Here is a 24,258-nt window from a genome sequence, read left to right as displayed (position 1 = left end):
CTGAGGCAGGAGGATTTCGAGTTCAAAGCCAGCCTCTGCATCTTAGTGAGGCCCTGTCTCTAAATAGAATATTTAAAAGGGGATGTGGCTCAGTGGTGAAGTACCCCTTGGGTTCAATCCTCTGTTACCCGCCTCCCCACCAAAAAAAAAAATTAGGATTTTTTTTTTCTTCAATGCATACATGTAATTAATCTGAAAAAAAAATCTGGGGTGCCTCTCAGCAATTGAAAAAGCCTTTAAGAGTGCTGGGCACAGTGGCACACACGTCTAATCCCAGTAGCTCTGGAGACTGAGGTAGGAGGATCGCAAGTTCAAAGTCAGCTTCAGCAACTTAGTGAGGCTCTAAGCAACTCAGTGAGACCCTGACTCTAAATAAAATACAAAAAGGGCTGGGGTTGTGTCTCAGTGGTAGAGTGCCCCTGGGTTCAATCCCTAGTATCAAAAAAAAGGAAGGAAGGAAGGAAGAGCCTTTAAGGACTTAATATCAGATGAGCCTACTACAGTGACACAGCCACATCAATGTTTATAGCAACTCAGTTCACAATGGCTAATCTATGGAACCAACCTGTGCCCCTCGAAAGGTGAATGCATAAGGAAAATGTGGTATGTATACACAATGGAATATTACCCAACCTTAAAGAAGAATGTCAGGGCATTTCCCAGTAAATGGACGGAACTAGAGACTGACATGCTAAGTGAAATAAGCCAAACCCAAAAAACCAAAAACTGAATGTTCTCTCCGATATGTGGATGCTAACTCACAATATGGGGGTGGGGAAGAATAGACGTTCATTGGATTGGACAAAGGGAATAAAGGGGGAGGGGATGGGGGAAGGAAAGATAATAGAATGAATCGGACATCACTTTCCTACGTCCACATACGAATACACAATCAGGTAGCTATACATCATGGGCAAGCACAAGAGGGGACGCTGTGCTCCATGTATGTGTGGTATGTCCAACACACTCTACCAGCACGCATGTATGTGTGGTATGTCCAACACACACTACTGGCAAGTGTGTATGTGTGGTATGTCCAACACATTCTACTGGCTCGTCACGTGGAGTCGAGGGAAGGTGGTGGGGAAGGAGAAGGGAGGGAAAGGGGAAGTACTGGGGACTGAGAGCTCCTTATGTTCCAAGCATCTAAAATTATGTCACAATGAATCTTGATGTTATGTACAACTAAAAAGAACCAATGATAAAAGAAGAGTTATTTGTCTGTTTTGGGAAAAAAAGAAAAAGAGGTTTTAATATAGAAATTTTTTAAAACTCTTGAATCCGATCACTTGAAGAAGTGTGGCTCATTGAGCACTCGGGATCCTATGAGTGCTGCCAGTGCGCCCCACCCTCACTCAGGGTTGAAGGCAAGGATCTGGAGAGAACGTGTCATGTGTTGTGGGAGTACTTGGCTGAGTGTCCACGGGTTTCTGCTGAACTGGGGGGAGCTGTCTGGTGAGCATGCAGGGATGTCCTAGGTCTGGACTTCCCACGGCAGCAGCTCTCCTGTGATTTCTGCAATGTGCTGAGTGGGCGAGAAGCACGGTGCGGGCCTGAGCCTGCTGCTGAGAATCACTGAGTCGAATTTGAGGCTTCAGCCATCTATCTTTCTTCTTTGAAGATTGCTGTGTAGCATGCAGACGACTAGAATTGATCTAATTTTATTAATCAAAGTGAACCTTTTAAAAACATCTTTGCCTGATTGACAGTGTTCTGTTGGTTCAGGAATGTACAGAGGCCAGCTGTACCTGCAGTCATCAGTGAGAATCTCAGAAAAGTTTCCTGCAAATCCCAAGGCCTTGGAGTCTGTCAGTAGTGGAAATGAGATTATTCCTTTGCCAACAATCAAATGGAAACCCTTAATCCGTAAGTGAATTACACATTTTATATATTGAGACCTAACCCTGTCTTTGCCCTAATTTTGAATACTGCAGAGATAAGAATTATTGCATACTTTATATTTTACCAACAAATTGGGAAGGCATTTCAGATATTTAATTATCACTTAGAGCATTTCTTTTTGGAAACAGCAGTTGTTTCTGTAGAAGTAAATATTAATAAACTATTTCTCTAAGAAAAACTCTTATTCACTGACTCTGCCAAACTAATGTTTAGCTCTTAACACACACATACACACACACACACACATATACAAACATAATTTGGTACTAGGGACTGAACTCAGGGGCACTTGACCACTGAACCACACCCCCAGCCCTATTTTGTATTTCATTTAGAGACAGGATCTCACTGAGTTGCTTAAGGCCTCACTATTGCTGAGGCTGGCTTTTAACTTCACAAATCTCCTGGCCCAGCCTCCTGAGCCACTGGGATTATAGGCATGGGCCACCATGCATGGCTAACATATTAAGAATATTTGCATAAAAGGTCACCTGGTGATCACACCATGAGGCCTGTAATGAGCTGGGCTCAAGTGATGAGCCACCTCTGTGTGTCTTTCCATTGCTTCTCCAGATGGCTCGTCAGACATTGCTTTTGGGGGTGGGGGGCAGGAACCCTGGGCCAGGTGTTTGACATGTGTCTGACCTGAACGTTGGCTTACCCAATGGATGGCACATGCGTTTTACATTAGTGGCATAACAGTTAATGTTTTCTCATTTTCTTTCAGATTCCCCTTCCAGAACCCCTGTCCTGGTGGGCTCTGATGAATTTGACAAATGCCTTAGTAATGACAAGTTTTCTCACGAAGAGTACAGCAATGGTGCCCTTTCAATCTTGCAGTATCCATATGGTAGGTGTGATTACTCCTGAGTTGAAAATACCGAATTTTATATGTTTTATGACTTGAAATTAATTAATAGAATTAAAAAGAAAGGAGGTTGATTGGAGCTGGGCATATTTTGGGCCCAGCACAATGGTATGCACCTATAATCCCAGCTACTTGGGAGGCTGAGGCAGGAGGATCATAAGTTTAAGGTCAGCCTGGACAGCTTAGTGAGATCCTGCCTCAAAATAAAATAAAAAAGACTGGGGATGAAGCTCAGTGGTAGAATGCCTGTTTTCAATCCTAGTACCCTCACCTCCAAGAAAAAGAAATCTTGAGCACTAATTCTTGCATTTAAAGGATTGAATTAGTAATGAGGTCACCAATTAATTTTTTTTCTAATGTTGTTTATTATAAAAAAAGCTTAAGATGCTTATGTTATAAAGGAAAATGCCCGTATTTAAGGAGAAAGAAGGCTAGGGTATGCACTTAGTGGTAGAGCGCTTGCCTGCCATGCATAAGGATAGCACTGCAAAGAAAGACAAAGTAAGGCAAAGGAAGATGTTTGACCAGAGGAGAGATGAATTTTTAAAGGAACTGGTGTTGTGGACAATGGATAGTCTGAGAAAGACGGCTTATTGGGTTCATCTTAAATTCTAAAAGCCCTTCAATGCTTGCTTTAAAGACAACGGGTATTACCTGCCCTACTACAAGAGGGAGCGGAGCAGGCGGAGCACGCAGATCACCGTCAGGTTCCTGGACAGCCCCAGCTACCCCAAGAATGTCCGCAGAAAGGACCCGGTGCTCCTCCTGCACTGGTGGAAGGAAATCGTGGGGACGATCCTGTTCTGCATCGTGGCCACCACTTTCATCGTGCGCAGGCTCTTCCACCCTCAGCCACACAGGGTGAGCGGGCGGAGCTGGCTGCACTGGGGCGGGACGCGTCACCTGGCCGCGAGAAGGCGCTGCGGGGCGCACTGCTTGGCTATCCATCGCTGTGGGGCCTTGCGCTCTGGCGCCTGCGCACTGGGCTCCGCGGCACCTGCAGCTCCCAGGTCGCGGCAGCCAGCTTGCTGTTGCACCCAGTTCCACATGGTGCTTGTGCACTGGAAGTGGAAGACATGACAGTAAGGACTTGGCAGTGCCATTATGACCATGGGACACTGTCCTGTGCTCCTGACTCTGGTGCCGTCGTTCCAGCACCCCCTCTCCCTGCTCAGCCCGCTGCAGTCTGGCTGCTCCCATGCCTCTGTGGCTGCTCTCGCCTGGGCTCTGGAAAAATCTTTTTAAATGTAGTGGGTGAGCATTTCCCATCCTTCCCTTGACACCTTGAACACCTTCCTGCCACCTCCCCTGCCTGAGTCCCTTGGCACTGCTTTCCCCTGCTTGGGCATGTGTGGGTCCTCAGGTTGTCCTCCGCCTCTTTAGGTCACCTTCCTGTACCTCCTCTCTGTATTTCACAGTCTACAGTCACAGTAGACTGTGAAATAACTTTCAAGTTACAGTCTTTTCTTTCCTGGGGCCTTGGGTTCCACCTGTAGCTTGGGAGGGGACCTCCAGCCCTGAGCCCCACCCGGTGCTCCAAGCACCTTATGAACATGACCCTATATCCCTGCTCCCTCCAGAGCAACTCCCAGTAGGAGCCATGGAGCCCCCAGCACCGACCCCAGGCGGCCTGCTTCACACTGCTTCCACCTGGTGCTGTGGGCACTCTTCCCTCGTGAAATGCTCAGCCACAGTCACCAGGGCCAGAGTTGCACTCTCATCGGTCCCCAATCCTCTTCCTCCTAAATATCTTAAAACTTGTGGTCTTCTCCATCTCCTAGTTTCTGATTCCCTGGAGCAGACACTCACACTGAAGTTGCTCACACTGACCTACGCGGCCCTGGTCCCTCCTGGCTGCACCTAGCTCTTGCTGCCTTGGCTGCTTCAAAACCCTGGTGCAGGGCTGGGCTGAGTGGCGAGGCCCTGGGTCTGATCCTCAGCACTGCATAAACATTAATATCTGAAATAATGGTGTTATGTCCATCTACAACTAAAACAACAACAAACTCTGATTATGGACCCCTCATGGCTGCTGGGGAAAAGACCAACCTTCATCCATTTCACTGTGCACCACCTGTTCCCCGCTGTCTTTACCAGTACCCCTCCATTTTTCTCCCTCCCCCCTCCCCCTGCTCTGCTACCTGCCCAGTTTTTTTCTAACCCTCCTGAGGATCTTGCCCCTGACCCCACCCGCCTCCTGTTCTCCCCTCCCCGGAGGCTAACACCTACATGTCCCTAAGCTAGAAAGGGGTTCTGGGGTCCTGAGTCAGTTCCCTGCCTCTGGGACACACACTGCCCTCCCCCAGTAGAGGGTGTTAGGTGATGCCTGACTGCCTCCTTGAGGGCTCACCCCCAGCCCCATCCTCCCAGTCCTCCTGCAGTGGCCAGCATGACAGAGCTCAGCACAGACTTGTTGGAGGGCTTGGTGGCTGCGCTGAGGAGCCACAGTCATCCCCTTGACCATAGGTCTTGGCGGGAGGTGGGTGAAGACAGTGCCAGACTCAACTTGCTGTTGCTGGAGGCACTTTTAAAAAAGCCTCCACAAAATTGGTCAGGGAAGAAGTGAGCCTCGCCTCCTGGAGTCCGGTCCATACCCACGTGTGCCCCTTCTCTTTACGCCTGCTTGCTTGTTAAACGCACAGGTGACATGCCGACATGGTAGAAACAGACTAGATGCATGGCAGCTGGAAGATGAGCTTATTTTTTTTAAGCATGATAAAGAGAAATGCTGTATGTGGTGCTTTTATATTGACTTTATTTTTCTCAGCTGCTTATTTTTCGATGCTGTTTATAACCTGAGATCGTAGCCGGCTTGAGTTCAGATTTGTATTGACAGTGATTTTGTTTATAATCTGAGATCGTAGCCGACTGAGTTCAGGTTTGTACTGATAGTGATTCTGTTTTTTACCTTATCAGCAAAGGAAAGAATCTGAAACTCAGTGTCAAACTGAAAACAAATATGATTCCACAAGTGACGTGGCCAGTGCCAGTAGCCGGAGTGACACAAAGAGCTCTGGATATGTATCACGGTAAGAGTCTGAGGGCATGGGCTGCGATGCAGCTTCTGATGGTGGACCGACCTCCAAGGTCGTGTGCGGCTGTGTGAGGGGTGGCTGTGCAGGCGGGGAGACACTGGAGCCCAGGTCAGCACCCCAGGGAGAAATGTGAGCGTGAAGCAGTATGGATCTCAGCCGGCACCTTATTCTCTTTTCTTTTTTTTTTTTTTTGGTGGTGCTGGGGATTGAACCCAGGGTCTTGTGCATTCGAGGCAAGCACTCTACCAACTAAGCTATATCCTCAGCCCCGGCACCTTATTCTTGTTTGGTCCACTGTGACCTGGGTCGGCCTGGGTGGTGCCCCGTGGTGATTATCAGATGCGTTGGAATATGACGGAGGTCTCCGGATGCTCCTTGAACTCAGCCACTTATTTCCTCTTTCATTCTGGTAGGAAGGGGGTCGGGGGGGACACTAATGAAACAGGTACTTGTAAAAGCAGAAGAGAGGTGGCTAGCTAAGTGGGGGTGGGGTAAGACAGCCAAATTCCATGCACACAGTTGACCCAGTGACACACAGTTGGCAAGAGCCACTCCTGTGCCCTTGCTAGTGCAGATGCCAGCTGTAGGTCGGTGGCTGTCAGCGCCTGCACGGTGAGAGGCAGAACAGGACCCCTCATACTGCACACTGAAGCTGGCAGGGCTGTATGCTGTACAGTGTGGATAGACTGGGCTGTAGAGCCCTTGCCAGGGTGACAAGCTGCCCTGGAGAAGGGCAGAGTCCATGGGGACATCCCTCAAGGCACAACATGAACACTTGGGGGAAGCCGTGAGCTTGGGCTGGGGCTGGCTATGGTGGGTGAGAAGGCATCACCATGGGGGTTGTGTCTAGATGGACTCAAAGAGTGCAGGGCTTTAGAGCCGGGGTAGGGAGAGCTCCACGTCAGCAGTGCACACACAAACGGAATCTGCTTCCACCACTATGAGGGGCGTGGTGATGGCTCAACAGGGTGGCCATGAAGGTGATGAACCTGAGGTTTCCTGGTGCCACCAGGTCCCGGGCTCTGTTGAGAGCAAGCTCTGGGCTCGGGCCTCAGATCCCAGCCTCTCATTCATCAGCTGAGACCTTAGGCAGGACAATGCTTCTACTCGCAAGGTCTGTGACCGTCTGAGGGGGGCAGTCTAGAAGGGTGGCTCAGTGGCCCTAGGAGCAGGACAGGAGCTCGTGGGCCTTGGCGTCCAGGGAGCGGGGTGTACCAAGTACCTCTACTGGCTATTTTTAGGAATGCAGATTATCACTCCTTGTTCTCTGGAAGGTAATTGGGCCCAGGTAGGGTTGGGACCTGCAGAGTCTCCTCCTCAACATGCCATATCCAGCTGAGGCGGCTGCTAAATTAGCATGGAGCACAGTTGTGAAGCTGTGGAATATGACACTCCCCAGGTGCTCGCCAGGTCAGGGACCGTGGAGCATCGGAGGCCACGCTCCCCCGTGATGGGAGCACTCTCCACAGATGTGACATTTACTGTGCACACAGCATTCACAGTTATTAGACCCTAACTTCTGGAAAGAAACAGGAGTGCTTTCCTGCACTCATGAGCCATGGCGGGAGGACAAGCGTTGAGATAACTATGCGTATGGAGGTCGGGTTGGGTAGTTCAGGGCTCCATGTTCACAGAGCCGTGGGTACACGGGCAGGTCCTGGAGAGCCATCCAGCGGAGGGAGCTGAAGAGGAGAGGACAAACGGGGCTTCACCACGTGTGGAAGCAGCTACCAGGCACTGATGGCAGGCAGTGAGTGACAGCAGGAGACCAGGCTGCATGGAAGAGGGCTGAGGAACACCCCGGGCTGGGCACACTGCCTGCCACGGCTTTGGTTCCTGAAAAGATTTCTGGCCAAAAAAGTACTTGAAGCTGGGCATGGGGTGCAGCCTGTAATCCCAGCAGCTCAGGAAGCCCAGGAACTTAACAAGGCCCTAAGCAACTCAGTGAGGCCCTGAGGGCTGGGGATGTGGCTCAGTGGTGAGCACCCCTTGGTTCACTGCCCAGTACCCAAAACCAAAAACTACTTGAATTAGGATGACTGTATTTTTTTCCTTACAATTTACGTGTAATGAAACAAGATTAAAATGAATTTAAATTGAGCATAAAATGAAGGACGTAGAAGGTTACAGAACTAAGAATATGATGTTTTGGTAGATGACAGAAAGTATGAGGTAGGACTCATCAGAAATGTGTTCTCCATAGGAATGAGTGATTAACAGGGCTTCCCTATTAAACACAGCTTTTTTATTTTTCACTAGAACATATATAAGGTTTTGTTTGCTTCATTTACATGAAGAGAAAGGCTCAGATGCAATTAATAGAATTCCGACTGCTCTTTAGAACAAGTTCTGCGTGTTGGCTGGGCTCACGCATTCTACGTGTCATCAGGTTGGACTGAGACTGATCTTACTACAGACTTCTAAGCAACTCCCGACTTCTTAAAACTCAACCTTTTGTTTCTTCAGCTATCTGACGGATTTTGAGCCGGTGCAGTGCCTGGGCCGTGGGGGCTTTGGAGTTGTCTTTGAAGCTAGGAACAAAGTGGATGACTGCGACTATGCCATCAAGAGGATCCGGCTCCCCAACAGGTAGTGGACACCTGAGTCCTGCAGAATGTCCCTCCTGTGCTCCAAGCCTCTGGAGAGAACAGCCGTCCTGGCTGCCCACATCTCGGCCAGTGCTGCCGGGCAGCCAGCTGCAGGCCATATCTGTGCCGCGGGCTTTGCATCTGCTTGGGAAGCACGCTCCCGGACTTCCCCATGAGGATAGGTGGTGACCATAGACTTGGACACCTGCTCAGGAAGTGCGCTCCCGGACTTCCCCACAGGACAGGTGGTGGCAGTAGACTTGAACAGACTGTAGCATTTGTTTCCTATTTTTTAAAAAATATTTTTAGTTGTCAATGAACCTTTATTTATTTTTATGTGGTGCTGAGGATTGAACCCAGTGCTTCACACATGGTAGGCGAGCCCTGCCACTGAGCCCCAGCCCCAGACTGCAGCATTTAAAACACCTCTGACTATTACAGTAAATAAGGGGCGGGGGTGTAGCTCAGTGGTAGAACACTCACCTAGCATGTGTAGGACCCTGGGTTCAATCACCAGCACCACCAAAAAACAAAACAATACTAATCAGAGAAGGAATTAAAAACTATTGGTATTATATTCTCTCCCCCATAATGGTCACCACTAGCATTCAGTCTTGCCTTTGGCTTCTCTCAGTCTCTGTTTAGTACCAACACACAGTTTTTTGTTTCTTCCTCCATCAAATTTTCAGCACTCCCAGGTTATTAAGAGCATCGTATTTAAATGCTAAAATATATTTAAGGTATGGCTTGGTCATAGTACAATGTTTTAGTACATAGTGCCATGTCTTGTTTAAACATTTCTTATTGTTAAAGAATTTATAATTTCAAAAAATGCTTTGCAATATTTGTCTTATGTCTAAATTTGGCCACATCTTTTTTATTTTTAACTTTTTTCCCTAGAAAATATATAAGGTTTTGTTTGCTTCATTTACACAAACAGAAGAACTAAGAATGCAATGAATAGAAATCAAACTGTGGTCTTTATTAGAACAAGTGCTGTGGATTTGCTGAGTCTGTACATTTTTACGTCTCCTAATGCTCTAGTGCTTCCTGGCTCTGAACGTGTGTGCTTCAGACTTCCCGTGACACCTCCCTATCCACCTCTGTGGCGGCTCTTGTTGGTTCTGGATTGCTGTGCAACACTCTACTGGTGGTGACAGGTTTACACCTGCCAGTGACATAGGAATTGGATGGCTTGGGTACTGTGGGACTGGTACTCTTCTTTTGCTAAATAACTTCTGAGTAGTTTAAATGTACGTGTGTGCCAGGCACCATGTAGGAGCTTCACAAAAGCCTGTGACTATGGGTGCATGCGTGTGTGTGTGTGTGTGTGTGCACACTCTCAGTTACGCTGTAAGCAAGATTATCTTCCTAAACAGCCTCTCGTGAAGGACAGGCAGGCAAGCCTGGGGAAGTGGTCCATTTCTGATTCCTTTGTTTGACACACCAGCATATTTCCGTGGGTATCTGCATTCTTCGAGGTGTGGCATCTATTTACATTTCCATATCTTTCTGTACAAACATTCACTGAACTAGGCAAGTCCTCACCCTTCCCCACTCCTCCCTCTTGGGAGCAAACATTTAAGCAGTGACACATTTTCAGCTAGTCAGAAGGGCTTGACTAGAGTAAGGTGGCAGTTGTGTTGGTGGTACTGATTCCCAGGAGGGAGAGAAATGCTAAACAGAGGTGAGTGTTTTTTAATGCAGAATTTACTACACAGCTTTAAACTCACCCTGGGCTGACCTGTCTGTCCCTCATGTTGGACTCCAGGAGGCTTCTGCTTTATTGTTTTGTTTCCATATTGGAATTGAATATTTCAGCGGATGCGGACTACGCTCAGTGCTGTCTTCCCTCTGTTTCAGGGAACTGGCTAGAGAGAAGGTAATGCGGGAGGTGAAGGCCCTGGCCAAGCTAGAGCACCCGGGCATCGTCAGGTACTTCAACGCCTGGCTGGAGGCCCCCCCAGAGGAGTGGCAGGAGAAGATGGACGCCATCTGGCTCAAAGACGAGAGGTATGGTAGCCCCGAACTGAGGACTCGGGTTCTCCTTTAGGCCAGGTTTTGCTTATTTATTTAAGTTCAGGGGTTTGTTTGTCTGTTTTTTTAAGAGAAAAGCAGTAGTTCTGTGCTGTGTCTGGAAAGTTCTCTGACCCCTGTTGAATGAGATCTCTCTTGTTAGCCTTTGGGTCTGTACTTCCCTTTGCATTGTGATCAGGGATTTATGGCACTCTTCTCTGTCTGAGGCACTAGCTGCTTCTGTTTCTCTTCATTCTTTTGTTGAAAGCTTTTAAAATTAGTTTTTCTCTGAGCACTTAACAATTTATAACTCCCTTTTAAATAGTTTAAAACTATTTGTAGGGGGAAAAAAAAAAAAAAAAAGCCCACATAAACACAGTGGCCTGAAGACACTTCCCATGGCAGCTGCCCTGTGCTAGGAGGAGGGCCCTCAACAACTGCTCGAGAGGCACAGAGATGCCAGGCGAGGTGGTCCCACATCTGCAATCCCAGCAACTAGGGAGGCAGAGGCAGGAGGATCGCAAGTTTGAGGCCAACCTGAGAACCTAGTAAGACCTTTTCTCAAAAAATAAAAAGGCCTGGGGATACAGCTAAGTGGTTAAGTACCACTGGTTCCATCTTCAATCCCTGGTACCAAAAAAAAAAAAAAAAAAAAGCACATGTAGGTGGCCTCCGCACACCTGGTGACACTCCTGCACCCCTGCCAGGCCCCTGTTACAGTGACGGAGATTCGGAGTAGGCAGCCCAGGGAAGGGCCCGGTGCTGAGAGTGGCGGGGGAGCTTGGGCAGGGGCCTCAGACGCTCCAGAGCCCTGTCCTTGGATTCCTTCGAGTCTCACGGAAGGCCAGGGCTGCTCTGGCTCCATGCTCCTGTGGCCGTGGCTTTCCTCTGGGCGAAGCCCTCTCCATAGGGCAGCCCAGTTCCCTTGCTGTGTGCCCACCTTCGCCTTTCTACCCCTGCAGCACGGACTGGCCGCTCAGCTCGCCTAGCCTGCTGGACGCACCTTCCGTGAAGATCCGCAGAATGGACCCTTTTTCCTCCAAAGAGCACATTGAGATCATCGCCCCTGCGCCCCGGAGAAGCGCGTCTTTCTCGGTGGGGATTTCCTGCGGCCAGACGAGCTCCTCCGGGAGCCAGTTTTCCCCACTAGAGTTCTCGGACATGGACCACGGCAACGCCAGTGGATCGGGAGCCACGGCCTGCAGCCTCGGGGACCGCTGCCCCGCAGACCGTGGCGTGGAGGGTGGCACCACAGGGGGCAGTGGCCGCAGGCACTCCTTCGAGCTGTGTCCTTCTGCGGCGCCCACCCACACGAGGTCCAGGGAGAGGACCTCCTCCTCCATCGTGTTCGAGGACTCTGGCTGTGACAACGCATCCAGCAGGGAGGAGCCCAGGGCCGAGCGCCTGCATGTCAGCAGCCTCTGTGCTCACCGAGTGGCCACCTTCAGGTACTCCAGCAGCAAGTCGTCTTCCGAAGCCACGCTGTCCATCTCTCCTCCCAGACCGACCTCGCTCAGCTTAGATCTCACCAAGAATACGGCGGAGAAACTGCAGCCCAGCTCCCCGAAGGTGTATCTGTACATCCAGATGCAGTTGTGCCGGAAGGAGACGCTCAAGGACTGGCTAAGCCGCCGCTGCAGCTTGGAGCAGAGAGAGCGGAGCGCGTGCCTGCACATCTTCCTGCAGATCGCCGAGGCCGTGGAGTTCCTGCACAGCAAGGGGCTCATGCACAGGGACCTCAAGGTGGGTGTCTGCAGCACAGCACAGCGGCTTCGCTCCGATGCTGGGGTCCTGGGCAGGACCCGCGGACGTGCCTGTGCTTGGCACGGAGGAGCGGAGGGGTGCGAGGGCAGTGAGCGCGTGGTGGGTAGAGCGCCTCAGGCACCACCCTGCGCCCTGGACTGCGAAGTGTGGCTGGCTGTAGCGTTTGTCCCCCCAGTCGTGATGGAGAAGAGAGGTCGTGGGCAGCCTCACCTACACACAGTTGTGCCTGCCCCGCATGTGCTTTGGGCGACAGCCCTGAACATGCCCCTGTAGTCATGGAGCAACCCGTGGAAGGGGGAGGAGTCTGTTCACCAGCGGGCTCTGAGGGGGGCGGCAGGGGACTGCACTTGTGCACCTGTTCCTGGACGTCGGGATGCAGGGGCAGCTGGGTACAGAAGGGCAGGATGCCAGTGGACAGGCCGAGTCTGCAGCCTGGCCTTGCTCTCGGTTGCCATGGTAGCGCAGGGCCGCCTGCACGCTTGCATAGTCCTTCCTGAAGCATAGCACTTCCCTGGCGTTTATAGAAGGATCCAGAAGCTTCACTTAATTTCTGCCGCTTTCCACGTGCTCATGGCAGTCAATAATAGAGAGTAGATGTCTGGAATGTAAATGTTTTTTTCTGATAAGATAATGTAAATTCTTGATCGATTTAATTTTTAAGTAACGGACTTTAGCTTTAAGCACCAAAGTTGCTGTTTATACAAGTTATTTCCTTCTGAAGTCACGGTAGGTTTTTAAATTCCTGAATGATTTCTCAGACTTTGGGAATAATAGGAATAAGAATTAGAAAAAATCCCGACTTGCAGTACTGTCTTGGGTTGGTGGTGATCTAACCAATTTGCTGCTCCAGATGGTGGCCAGGAATGGCGCTGCCCCAGTCACGTGTCCAGAGCAGAGCCATGCTGGAGGGAGGGGCAGCATGGGAAGGGAGGCAGCTCACAGAGCATCAGAGCAGGCAAACGGCCAGCTGGCTCACAGACACACATGGGTTGTTTTTGTTTGTTTGTTTGTTTTTGGTACTGAGGATTGAACCACCCAGAGCTGCTTCTTTTTTTTTTTCAGTATTTATTTTTTAGGTGTAGATGGACACAACACAATGCCTTTATTTTTATGTGGTGCTGAGGATTGAACCCGGGTCCCGCCCGCCCTAGGCAAGTGCTCTACCGCTGAGCCACAATCCCAGCCCCATCCCAGCCCTTTTTAATATTTTATGTAGAAACAGGGTCTCCCTAAGTGTCTGAGGCTGCCCTTGAACTTTCTATCCTTCTGCCTCAGCCTCCCCAGCTGCTAGGATCACAGGTGTGGGCCACCAAGCCCAGCCCACATGCTCCTGAATGCTGCCACACATGCACTGCAAATTGAAAGACAGTCACGTTTTCACTAATAGTGAACATTCCTCTGATTTTATACTGTCAACAAGATGCTGGGGAATAATTGCTTAATGCTACAATGTTGTTTAAAGATTTTTTTTCTGTATGTGTACTAGAAAAAGACCCAGGAAGTTAATATCCCCTGCCTCTCCAGCCCTGCTCTAGTCTCTCTGTCCCTGGCCTCGCAGCTCCTCAGAGGCGGTGTCCCTGTGCATCCTGTATCTGTGTGCACTGTCACCATACTCACATCGTGTCTGGTTCCATGGTGGCACCAGTGTGTCTGCTTACAGCCTGCACACAGTGCCTTAGATGTCCTAGAGGCACACGTTTTAGTTTGGATTTTCTATTTTTGCAACAAAAAGCATTTATATTGATTGAACCAGGAGCAGGATTCAGGGAGAGCTTGCAGGATCAGGTGGTGCTGCTGGAACCTGCCTCTCTCCTCCCACTCCTGCCTCTCCCTGCATGTAAGCCCTGGAGAGCGAATGGCTGCTGCGCTCTTGGCTGCCTATTTTCTTTAAAGTCTTGGAGGGGGGAGGGCAAAGTATCTTTGTCTCACCTTGGGCTGGTACACCCAGGGCACCGACCTATCCCTGAACCATCTCCTGGCAGGGAGTGGGATTCCAAAGATAGGTTAGGCCCCCTGGGGAACAGAATGCTGTCTTCCTGCTGTCTTTGAAGCATGGTGAGACTCCATTTCAGGAGCTCAGTGACTCCCTTTTTCCTTATTTGAAGGGCTGTGTTAGTTCCCTGCAAGGGAGGAAACAGTGGATTTGGTGCAGGGCACCTTGAGTTGGAGGAGCCCCGGGACGCTGGCTAGTTTCATGTGAGTTTAGAAAGGACAAGCGTCGTGCGGAAGTGTTGGGCACAGCAGCCTGGCTCTGCTTCCCTCCATGAGGGGGTTGCCTGCTTCCTGCTCTCTGGCACCAACCAAAGGATTCATCAGAGTGGTTAATTGCCACTGAGCCAGGATGGCCCTAAATGCTGTGATCGCGGGAAGCACGGCTCTGAGGACTGCCACCACTAGCCGGTGGCCTGGGGCTGCGTTAACTTCCGGGCCTCCATAATGGGATGGACCCTCAACCGCGGGGCTCTGTGACACTGTGCGTGGCGCCTGTTGCTTGCTGTTGGTATCCTCATGCCCTGGTGGCCAGAGTGAGTGTGGAGTGCAGAGGTTGAGGACTGAGCCTGCGGAGCCCTTGGAGTGGCTCCCTCAGGGTTTGAATTGATTTTCCTTAAGTCCAGTTCCCCGTACCCCAGGGCTGTCTACCACTGAAGCCAGAGAACCTTCTATATTCATAGCAGCCAGTTTTAAAGGGACATATCCTATGGTGGCACATGCCTATAATCCCAGCACTCAGGAGGCTAAGGCAGGAGGATCAAGTGTTCAAAGTCAGCCTCATCAAAGGCGAGGTGCCAAGCAACTCAGACCCTGTCTCTGAATAAAATACAAAATAGGGCTGGGGGTGTGGCTCAGTGGTCCAGTGCCCCTGAGTTCAATCCCCGATACCCACCCCAACAAAAAAAGGGGGCATGTGCTGGAGCCCGCCCAGGTTCTTACGCAACTTCTCTGTGCTCCTTCGGCTCCTCCCCGCACACACTCACGGCCTGTGCTCCGCTGTGTTTTCCAGCCCTCCAACATATTCTTCACCATGGACGATGTGGTCAAGGTGGGAGACTTTGGGCTAGTGACTGCAATGGACCAGGATGAGGAGGAGCCGGCGGTTCTGACCCCGATGCCATCCTACGCCACACACACAGGACAAGTGGGGACCAAGCTCTACATGAGCCCAGAGCAGGTGAGCCCCCCAGCTCATAGCCTGGCTGCAAGTTCTATGCCCGCGGACCTCCTCCCCTGTCTCTGCAGTGTGCACCACTGAAGTCTGACACCCAAGGGGACAGCCGGTGGGTGCTCGGGCAGCCCAGCACCCCAGGAACTGGGGTGGATCAAGGTAACCACCCCAGAAACAGGTGCTCACCCTCTGAACAAGAGCCAGAGGGCAGCAAGACCCCAGAGAGACTGTGACCACCACCCTGCCCACCCTGGTCCCTCTGTGCTCTGCGGAGACGGGGTGCTGTATGAGCTGCCCTCTGGGGATTCACAGCAGCTTCCAGAATTCACCAGGGCAGGTGACAGGCAGTGGCCCAGGGGGCCGAGTGGTGGTAGCAGGGCCCTGGGGAGCTTCGGAGCCACAGAGGGAGCCACCACCAGGCTTCTGTGGGACGGGCACACGGTGTCACCCCTCTGGTCTCAGTGACGGTTCACACCAGCAGAGTGATTGATTAAGAGCGGTGCCTCTTTCTCACAGAATTTAGTCTATCAGTGTTTGCCACAGTAGAAATTAAAACTGAGAAATTCATAAACTTTATTCATTTCATCAAAATATTAAGCCCTCAGTCCTTTCTTTCCTTTGTTTATGTTTTTTAAAATTTTTCTAATTAGTTATATAAAGCCCATCACATCTTAAGATACTCTTATGAAAAAGTATTTTCCAGAACAGAAATCAGAAGTGTGGGATTTGTTTGAATTTTTGCAAATCTCTTTATAACCTGACTTACAAACCCTGGATTCTATAACTGTGATGCACAATAACCCGTGGAGGAAAGGCCGGGTTGTCCTGTCTGCTTTCACTCAGCCACTGCCATGTGGCTTTTGATTCCTTCTTTATCTGAAGAAAACCTGGCCTCACACAGATGAGCAGTTGGAAGGGAAGCAATATTTCATGTCTGGCAACTATGCAAAAGCAGCAGGTGGTAGTTTTAGGGGTTTTTGTTTTTGTTTTGTTTGGCACTGGGGATTGAACTCAGGGGCACTCAACCACTGAGCCACATCCCAGCCCTATCTTGTATTTAGAGACAGGGTCTCACTGAGTTGCTTAGTGCCTTGCTATTGCCGAGGCTGGCTTTGAACTCGTGATTCTCCCGTCTCAGCCTCTCAACCCATGGGATTACAGGTATGCACCACCATGCATGCAAGTGATAGTTTCTTAAGAGTCATATGAGCCAGGCATGGTGGGTGGTACCCACGTGTGATCCCAGCAACTCGGGAGGCTGAGGCAGGAGGATCACAAGTTCAAAGAAGCCTGGGCAACTTGGTGAGACCCTGTCTCAAAAAAATAAAAAGGGCTGGGGATGAGGCTCAGTGGTAAATGCCCTGGGTTCAATCCCAAGTTCCAAAAAGAAAAAGTCATTTACACCATGGAATCCAAAGCTGGGTTTTCACAGTTACTTTACTGCCCCTTGGTCCATCATGTGCCTTGAGCAGAGTTTCTGCCCATACATGATTTTGCATGTGCTCTTTTGTCGTTTGGAGATGATTGGAAAGCAGCAGCACTTTCTCAGTAGTGTCCAGATGGCCACGGGGTCAGGATGTAGTACACGTAGTTATTCTTACCGCTCAGCGAGGACTTTCTGAATGCCACCTGTTTTCCCAGGGTCCGTTTCCCACCCGGTGGGGTCGGTGGGGGTCCACGTAGTAAAAGGCAGAGGTGTGGGTGTTACTGTGCGCACGGTCTTGCCCTGCGGACCTCCACATGGGTGCTAGGCTCCCAGGACCCGTGGCCCGCACTTTGAGAACCAGTGGATTAGCTTATATCAGAGGCCCAGGATAGGAACTGCCTTGGAAGAGCAGGACTCTGTCTCACTCTCACGCTATTGGACTCATTCCCATTATTCAAATATTAATTTTTCGTGTTTTAAATATTTTGAATGAAAAAGTGTTTTAAAGAACCAGAAGTATAGACGGATTTCAAAGATAGGAAGAGTGGAGTAAGCATTTAGGTCAGAAAAACAGGCTGAGGCTGGGAGCTGGTTTTCTGCAGCGCTCAGCCCAAGAAGACGCGGAGCAGCACGCAGCCCGAAGGGTCTGTGGCCTGGGAGCCCGGGTGGGTCCTGGGCTCCTTCACGTGCAGGGAGTCAGGCATTTCTAGCTGGGTAGGAGGTGAAAGGCCAGGTGGGCAGTGCAGTGGGCAGTGCGGCGGGCAGGGCTGCCTGGGCTTGTGCTGGTGTAAGGAGGCGCAGGTAACAGGGACCGTCCCTGCGATGAATGAACCGGGTACTTTCATGCTTCAGGGCACGTCTGTGCTGGAAGACAGAAACCCGCTTTCTCTGATCACCGTGCAGTGAGAAGAGGTGATGGCGGTTTGTTTTGATTTTTAATTTATCTTGTTTTTATTTATTTTTGCTTCTGTTTTTTGCTAGTTGGCAAACCACCCTACATAAGTGCCAGGCCAACGATGAAGGAAAAACCGTCAAAATATTAAGAAACTAATGAAAGAAGTGAGAAATGTTGAAATCCATCAGGTTCCCCAGGTTCTTTTGGAGTGTGTTGAGAGGCTTTGGTAAACATGCTGTGGCTGGCAGGAGGCTGGGAGGAGGCAGGGAGGAGCCGCGGGAAACCTAGAACAGCATCCCGGGCCGAGTGTGTAGATGTGAGAAGGAATCCCCTCAGCAAATCTAAGCAAGGGAAAGAAAAATAAATCAGAAAGGGTACAGCAAGATTTTAATTTATAAGAGCCTGTTATACATATTTTGGTTGTTTGCAAAGTATCCAACTTTATAGAAAAAGAAGTCTGTTGGTCCAAGTAAATGACCTGTCCTGGTGGAAAGAACTGTAAGATCTCAGAGTGCTGTGGACGCACGTTGCAGCCCGAGGAAAGAGTGGACGAAACGTACGCTACTCATAGTCACTGGGGACCTTGAACGAACTTTCACCTATTCTGGGCTCTTCTGCATTTGGAGTTCATCAGCCCACATCACAGCTAACACTACAGAGATTTTAATAGCGTTTTTTAAAAGTGATTATTATTTAGGAGGTTGGAAATGATACCATTTTTGTTTTTTTGTACTGGGAATTGAACCCAGGATTGCTTACCTCTGAGCTACATCCCAGCCCTTTTAATTTTTTTTATTTAAAATGGGATCTCAGTAAATTCCCCAGCTGGCCTTAAGCTTTCAATTCTCCTGCCTCAACCTCCAGAATTGCTGAGATTACAGGCGTGTGCCACTGCACTGTGATAATTCCTAATTTTTTAGGTGTTTTTTAGATTATTCATTAGGTTTTTTTAAAAATGTATTTCATAGCATTTAAAATTAATAATGCTTTCCTTCATGTTATATATTAATCTGTCCTTTATGTAGGACTGTGGAAACAGGAACGTATAGAAAAACATTAAGTCACTAAGGGCTGGGGATGTAACTCAGTGCAGAGGCCGGCCTAGCGTGCCACACTGAAAGTCCCAGTCCGCAGGGTTAGTTCCTCCGTGTGTGTGTGTGTGTGTGTGTGTGTGTGTGTATGCGTCTTATAGATTCATACCTTATTTTGGAAGACAAAATTGGGATTCTATTCCATAAAATTATGGATACATTTAGAATGCGAGCACTCCTATATCAAGAAACGTTCTTAAGAAGTACTGTGGTGAGTGTGCTGAACGCGTGTTGGACATCTCTGTGGTTGGTACTGTCACCTGGGTAACTGTTGTGCCCAGATCCAGCTCAATTCCATCTGCCCAGGTGGACAGATAGTTGGGGACCTGACGTGGCCAGGAGCTTTCATTGCCCGGTTGCTTCCCAGAATTTGGGAATTCTGTTCCCATTATCCAGATTCTGTGTGTGGGGTCCCCCGTGTCCCCTGCAGGCCTGTTTCCCACACATTCTCTGTGAGGCTCCCAAGCCCAGGGAGGGTTCCCATCACTACAGTCACTGGGAAGTGGGGACGGAGGCGCCACTGGTGGTGTCCTGGGGACTGTCCACTGCTCTTCTGGAGCCCAGGCAGTTGGGCTGCTCGGGAGGGGTGTGGAGGGGAAGCTGAGAAGCCCTCTCCAGCCTAACCCTCCTCCGCCCCCAGGAGCAAGGCCAGGAGCATTTCCTGCCCTTCTCAGGGCCCTTTCTAAACACCAAGCCTTAGGCCCAAAGAAATGTCCGAGGGCTCTGAAGTCAAGGAGGTCACTTTCCATTTGAATGAGGCCTCTTTTAGGGGTGCAGCCGGTTGATTCATGGGTCCTCTGAGCTGCTTATGCAGGGCCCCTTGTACTCAGCCTGCTGAATTCAGGGAATGCAGAAGCAGCTATCCCCTGGGTCTTCACAACCTAGCTGTGAAGAGTAAGGAATATGCACATGAAAAAATGCAGCCAAGAATGTGGCTCTGGGTAATTAAGCTCCTAATGAGGGCTGACCACAGTCGATGAATGGTTTGGAGTAATGGAGATTTTTTCATAAAAATGGGTGAGGACAGAGATGATTGCAAATGGGAGATGGGCTTGAGATAGCACTTGCTTTGAAAATCTTCACCTGGGGCAGTGGGACGGCTCCTGGGGCTGCTGTCCAGCAGCCGGCTCCAGGGTTCTGCTGGCCTTGCTGATGCATATCTCCTGGGCCTGGGCTTCCCTCTGTAGTGCAGAGTGTTGTGAGTGCCCCTGGCGAGCTGAGGGGAGGGGATTAGCCCTCCTCCCATTCCTACCCTGCACTGCGGAGTAAACGCTGGGAATCTGCAATCAAACCATGACAGTCCTGTCCTCTGCTAATTAGAGATTTCTTTTGTGGGATTTCAGATTCATGGGAACAACTACTCCCATAAGGTGGACATCTTCTCTCTGGGCCTGATTCTGTTTGAACTGCTGTACCCATTCAGCACTCAGATGGAGAGAGTCCAGGTGAGTGTCCCCCTCCCCAAAAAAAGGTTGAAAGAGAAAACGAGGTTTACAGGAAGTTACAGAAGAAGTTAGTCTTCTTGCCAGCAGAGGAGTAGGGGCAGGAGAGGTCAAGCGGGTGACCCAGGAAGCACTTTCCACTGTCTGCTCCCTGTAAAGCTTGGCCTTCAACGGCCCCTGGATGGCTTGTTCACACTGGGGCCTCAGTGCTTCACAGCCCATCAGAACCTTGCACTGGGTCCATCTGTGGGAAGTGCCGCGCCAGAGGACCCCCAAGGGATTCCAAGGGAAAGGGAATTTGGTGGACGTTGGCAGAGGACAGGAAACTGCACACTGTACTTACAGGAACCAGCAAACGACACGGGTGTTTGGTTTTCTATTTTTTGTCCTTGTTAGACTAAACCACGAGCACAGCTTTTCAGAGTGGTGAAGGTCTGGGACAGCCTGTCCCGCCTCCCTTCCTCCCTTCCCGTTAGCCATGGTTCCTATTTCCCAAGCAGGCTCTGGTCACCATTTCCTCATGGTCAGTTTTGCACCTGTTGGCTTCTGGCCTTGGTGGAAGAGATGTGCTTCTCACTTAGAATTGAAGGACTCCCGCCGCTCCCCAAAAGGACCGTCCAAGCATCCATACAGTACATGGAGGGAGAGGAAATAAAAATAACGACATTGCCCAGCTCAATAAACGAAGGCCCTGTAAGTGCCAGAGAGGAACTGAAACAGGTGTGGCGCGTCAGGACGTCGGAGATGGACGCTGTGCGCCTACCCAGAACTGGGCTGGTGGCCGAAATAGATCCATGTGACCCCAGACAGCAGCCTCCACTGACACCCCTCAGGGCCCGCCCAACAGTGGGAGCTTCGCTTCAATCAGCTTTCATACTTAGCTTTCAAAATCTAATAACTAAGTAATCAGCACTATCAGGGTGGCAGCACCTCCCAGCATGCACCAGGCCCAGGGCCCGCCTACTGCCAAACGGAAACCCTGTCCGAACGGTTCCACGCTCTAGAAGGCTTTTTTTTTTTTTTTTAATATTTTTTAGTTTTCAATGGGCCTTTATTTATTCATGTAGTGCTGCGAATTGAACCCAGTGCCTCACACATGCTAGGCAAGCGCCCCACCTCTGAGACACTACCCCAGCACCCACATCAGAAGGTTTTTTAAGATAAATTAATACTTCTCTTTCTTTCTAGACCTTAACTGAAGTAAGAAATCTCAAGTTTCCACCACTGTTCACTCAGAAATATCCTCGGGAGGTATGTGTGATTCTCATCCCTTATTTTCTTAATCACATTTAGAAACTTAGCAGGGTCCTTGGTAGCAGTCGCTGGCAGTTTCTTCACCTCACGGAGGAGGAAGGCAGATCTCTGGAGAAGAGTGGGGCCCAGCCTCCTCCACCAGCCTCCCCAGAGGCCTTCCGCTGGCTGCTGGTTCTGCTTTAGTGGATCTGTGAGAGAGCTCATAACTAGCTTTAAGAGAGAGACTGCTGGGCAGTGCTGGGGGCCTGGGTACAGCCACAGCCCCGGGGCAGACCTGTTGGGCAGATTCTGCAGAATGGCCTTCAGAAGTGTCCTTCCTTTCCTAATGTCTAGCCCGCTGGCCTATCATTTTTAAAATTTGTACACTGGTAAATCTTGAATTTTCTTAAATAATAAGTTGAAGTAAATTGAACAGTGTGTGTTATCAAATAGGAAAAAATCAAACTTTATCTCTGAGCATTATCATAAGTCCAATGGCAAAGCACTGGATAAAAGTGAACCTTATAATTCACTTAGGTACGCTGACTTAAAATTCAATGTTTGATAAAAATTGTTATTTTACATTTTGCAAAGTTGATGAATCTATTCTCGGGATGTTCCTAAGAGCCTATGGTACATTTTAAAGGATTTAAGCCAGGCGGGGTGGCACACGCCTGGAATCCCAGCTACCTGGGAAACTGAGGCTGGAGAATTGCAAGTTTGAGGCTGTCTCAAAACAGGGTAGGGTGGGGTGTGGCTCAGGACAGAGCTCTTGTCTAGCATGCACAGGGTTCAGGGCTTAGTCCCCAGTACAACAACAAAGACAGCAATTTAAAAAAACTCGAGAGACGTGTCCTAACTCTTGGCATTTTAATTGAAATTTTTATTGAGGCATTGTAGATTCTCATGCAGTTGAAAGATGAATTAATTTTAGAAATTCGATGATGTCAGTCTTGAAGAATGATTTAAAATGCATTTATTTCATGTTAGAAAACTCAAAATTACCCTGAAAAGTTCACTTGCTGTCTAGGTTGCTTCTGGGTTCCTGGGGCAGGGCTGAGTGGTTGTGTCAGGAGCCGCGTATCTCGCACATGGACAGCATCACAGGAGGAGTGTGCGCCTGGCCAAGCACTGTATGTGGGCTGGGTGCAGCTGGGCACAGCACCTTCCTGGGCGCGGGCTCTGGGTCCAGTTCCCCCCACGACTGTCCATTGGGGCTGTCTAGCTTCCATGCCTGGCCTTGTATCACAGCAGTTTTGTATTTCAGTACGCGATGGTTGGGGACATGCTTTCTCCGACCCCCGTGGAACGGCCCGAGGCCACGGACATCATTGAAGACCCTGTGTTTGAGGACTTGGAGTTTCCAGGGAAGACTGTGCTCAGACAGCGGTCGCGCTCCCTGAGCTCCTCGGGACCCAAGTCCCCGCGGCAGCCCAGCAGTTAGCCCCGGCCACCCCTTCCACCATGGCGATGGCGGACTCAACTTGTGCTTCACTCCATTTTATTCTGGACTGCTCTTTCCAAGTCAGACTGGACTTACGCCGAGCCTACCCCCTGTTGGCGGTACCTGAGGAGGGGCTATCTGCAGGCACTGCTCCCTGTTCCCCACTGGCCTCCTGAAACTGGCCAGTGGAGCCTCCCAGGCCCGTCCTCCATCCCAGGAGGAAGCAGTCCCTCAGAGACAGAGAGCTTTGAGATGGGAATATTTTTATAATACAGAAGAAGAAAACCTCCCCACTTTGTGGTAACTATATTGCTCTAGAAATATGCTTTCTAGGGATAGGGTGATTTTGAGACTGATTGCTAAAAAGCTGACCCCACTGCTGTCCCTGTGGGTAAATGCGGGTTCCACACTTTTGGAGTCGAGTAGCACAAACTGCATAGCAGTGTATGTCTGTGACTTTGTGGTCCTGTTTGTAGCTGTGTCCTTAAATGGCTCTAGAGAAGGTCTAAGAGGTCTTTGTATTTTTACCTCCATGAAAGGGAAAATGAAGCTTTTTCTGTAAGCTGGTCAATTGGCTCGGGGAGGAGAAAAGCTCTGTAAGAAACGAATCATATATTCCAGGTCCTCCTTCCACTACGCACTAAGCCTGATCATGTCGCATATGTAATCTTTAGGTTCATTTCCCCGGACTGATTTTAGATAAGTTTAATCATCTTGCTTGATAACATGTTTTTATTTTCCCTGTAAATGTCTATTTTTTATTTATAAAAATTCTGAAATCAATCCATTTGGGTTGGTGGTGTACAGAGCGCACATACGTGTGTTAACTATTGTGACTTCTTTCAAGTCTAAATGATTTAATAAAAAATTTTTAAATAACTTACAGTTGGCTCTTATTTGGGGAGTCAGGCCACAGGGACGGATTTCCTAATGTGCAGGTTGGGGCCATAGGTGTACACAGCCCTGCCATCAAGGAAGGCATCTTTCACCCGATTTTCCAAAGACGTGGCAGGTCCTCACCCAGTTCACAGGGTTCATGACCAAGCAGCATCTGCAGTGCCCACCTGTGCCTGGACATGTGGAGAGGACCCTGCTCGGGAGGGAGCGACCTTCTGTACCTAACTTGTTCATGGGTGGTTTGGTACTAGGAATTGAACCCAGGAATGCTGCTCCACTAAGCCGTGTCCCCAGCCCTTCAGTTTCTTGAGACAGGGCTTTGCTCAGTTGCCCAGCTGGCTGTGAACTCCCTCCCCAGCCTCCTGAGCCACTGGGATCTGCAGGTTGTGCAGGGCTTTTTATCCTGAAGGAATATTGCATTTTATCCAATGCCTTTATCCTTCATTCTGTTGATGTGATGTAGTACGGTTATTGATTTGCGTCTGTGGAATCGT

The 24,258-nt window shown here is 49.8% G+C and overlaps 1 protein-coding gene across 1 annotated transcript in view; it reads left to right on the top strand.

Annotated features, from left to right (window-relative positions):
• The window catches only part of Eif2ak3 (eukaryotic translation initiation factor 2 alpha kinase 3), a 53,019-nt gene extending 29,269 nt beyond the window's left edge, over positions 1-23,750 (top strand). Inside the window, exons 7-17 of the mRNA XM_046455909.2 lie at positions 1,726-1,866; positions 2,630-2,752; positions 3,411-3,631; positions 5,687-5,799; positions 8,272-8,394; positions 10,257-10,406; positions 11,372-12,152; positions 15,175-15,342; positions 20,092-20,193; positions 21,379-21,441; positions 22,691-23,750. Of these exons, the coding sequence (XP_046311865.1) occupies positions 1,726-1,866; positions 2,630-2,752; positions 3,411-3,631; positions 5,687-5,799; positions 8,272-8,394; positions 10,257-10,406; positions 11,372-12,152; positions 15,175-15,342; positions 20,092-20,193; positions 21,379-21,441; positions 22,691-22,867 (2,162 nt within the window). The 3' untranslated portion in view covers positions 22,868-23,750. The remainder of the gene's footprint in view (positions 1-1,725; positions 1,867-2,629; positions 2,753-3,410; positions 3,632-5,686; positions 5,800-8,271; positions 8,395-10,256; positions 10,407-11,371; positions 12,153-15,174; positions 15,343-20,091; positions 20,194-21,378; positions 21,442-22,690) is intronic.
• The last annotated feature ends 508 nt before the right edge of the window (positions 23,751-24,258 follow it).

This window comes from Marmota monax, unplaced genomic scaffold (genome assembly GCF_021218885.2).
Source record: "Marmota monax isolate L192 unplaced genomic scaffold, Marmota_monax_Labrador192_F-V1.1 WCK01_AAM20220418_F8-fsc00238, whole genome shotgun sequence".
NCBI lineage: Eukaryota > Metazoa > Chordata > Mammalia > Rodentia > Sciuridae > Marmota > Marmota monax.
This window is presented reverse-complemented; position numbering and strand designations above follow the sequence as displayed.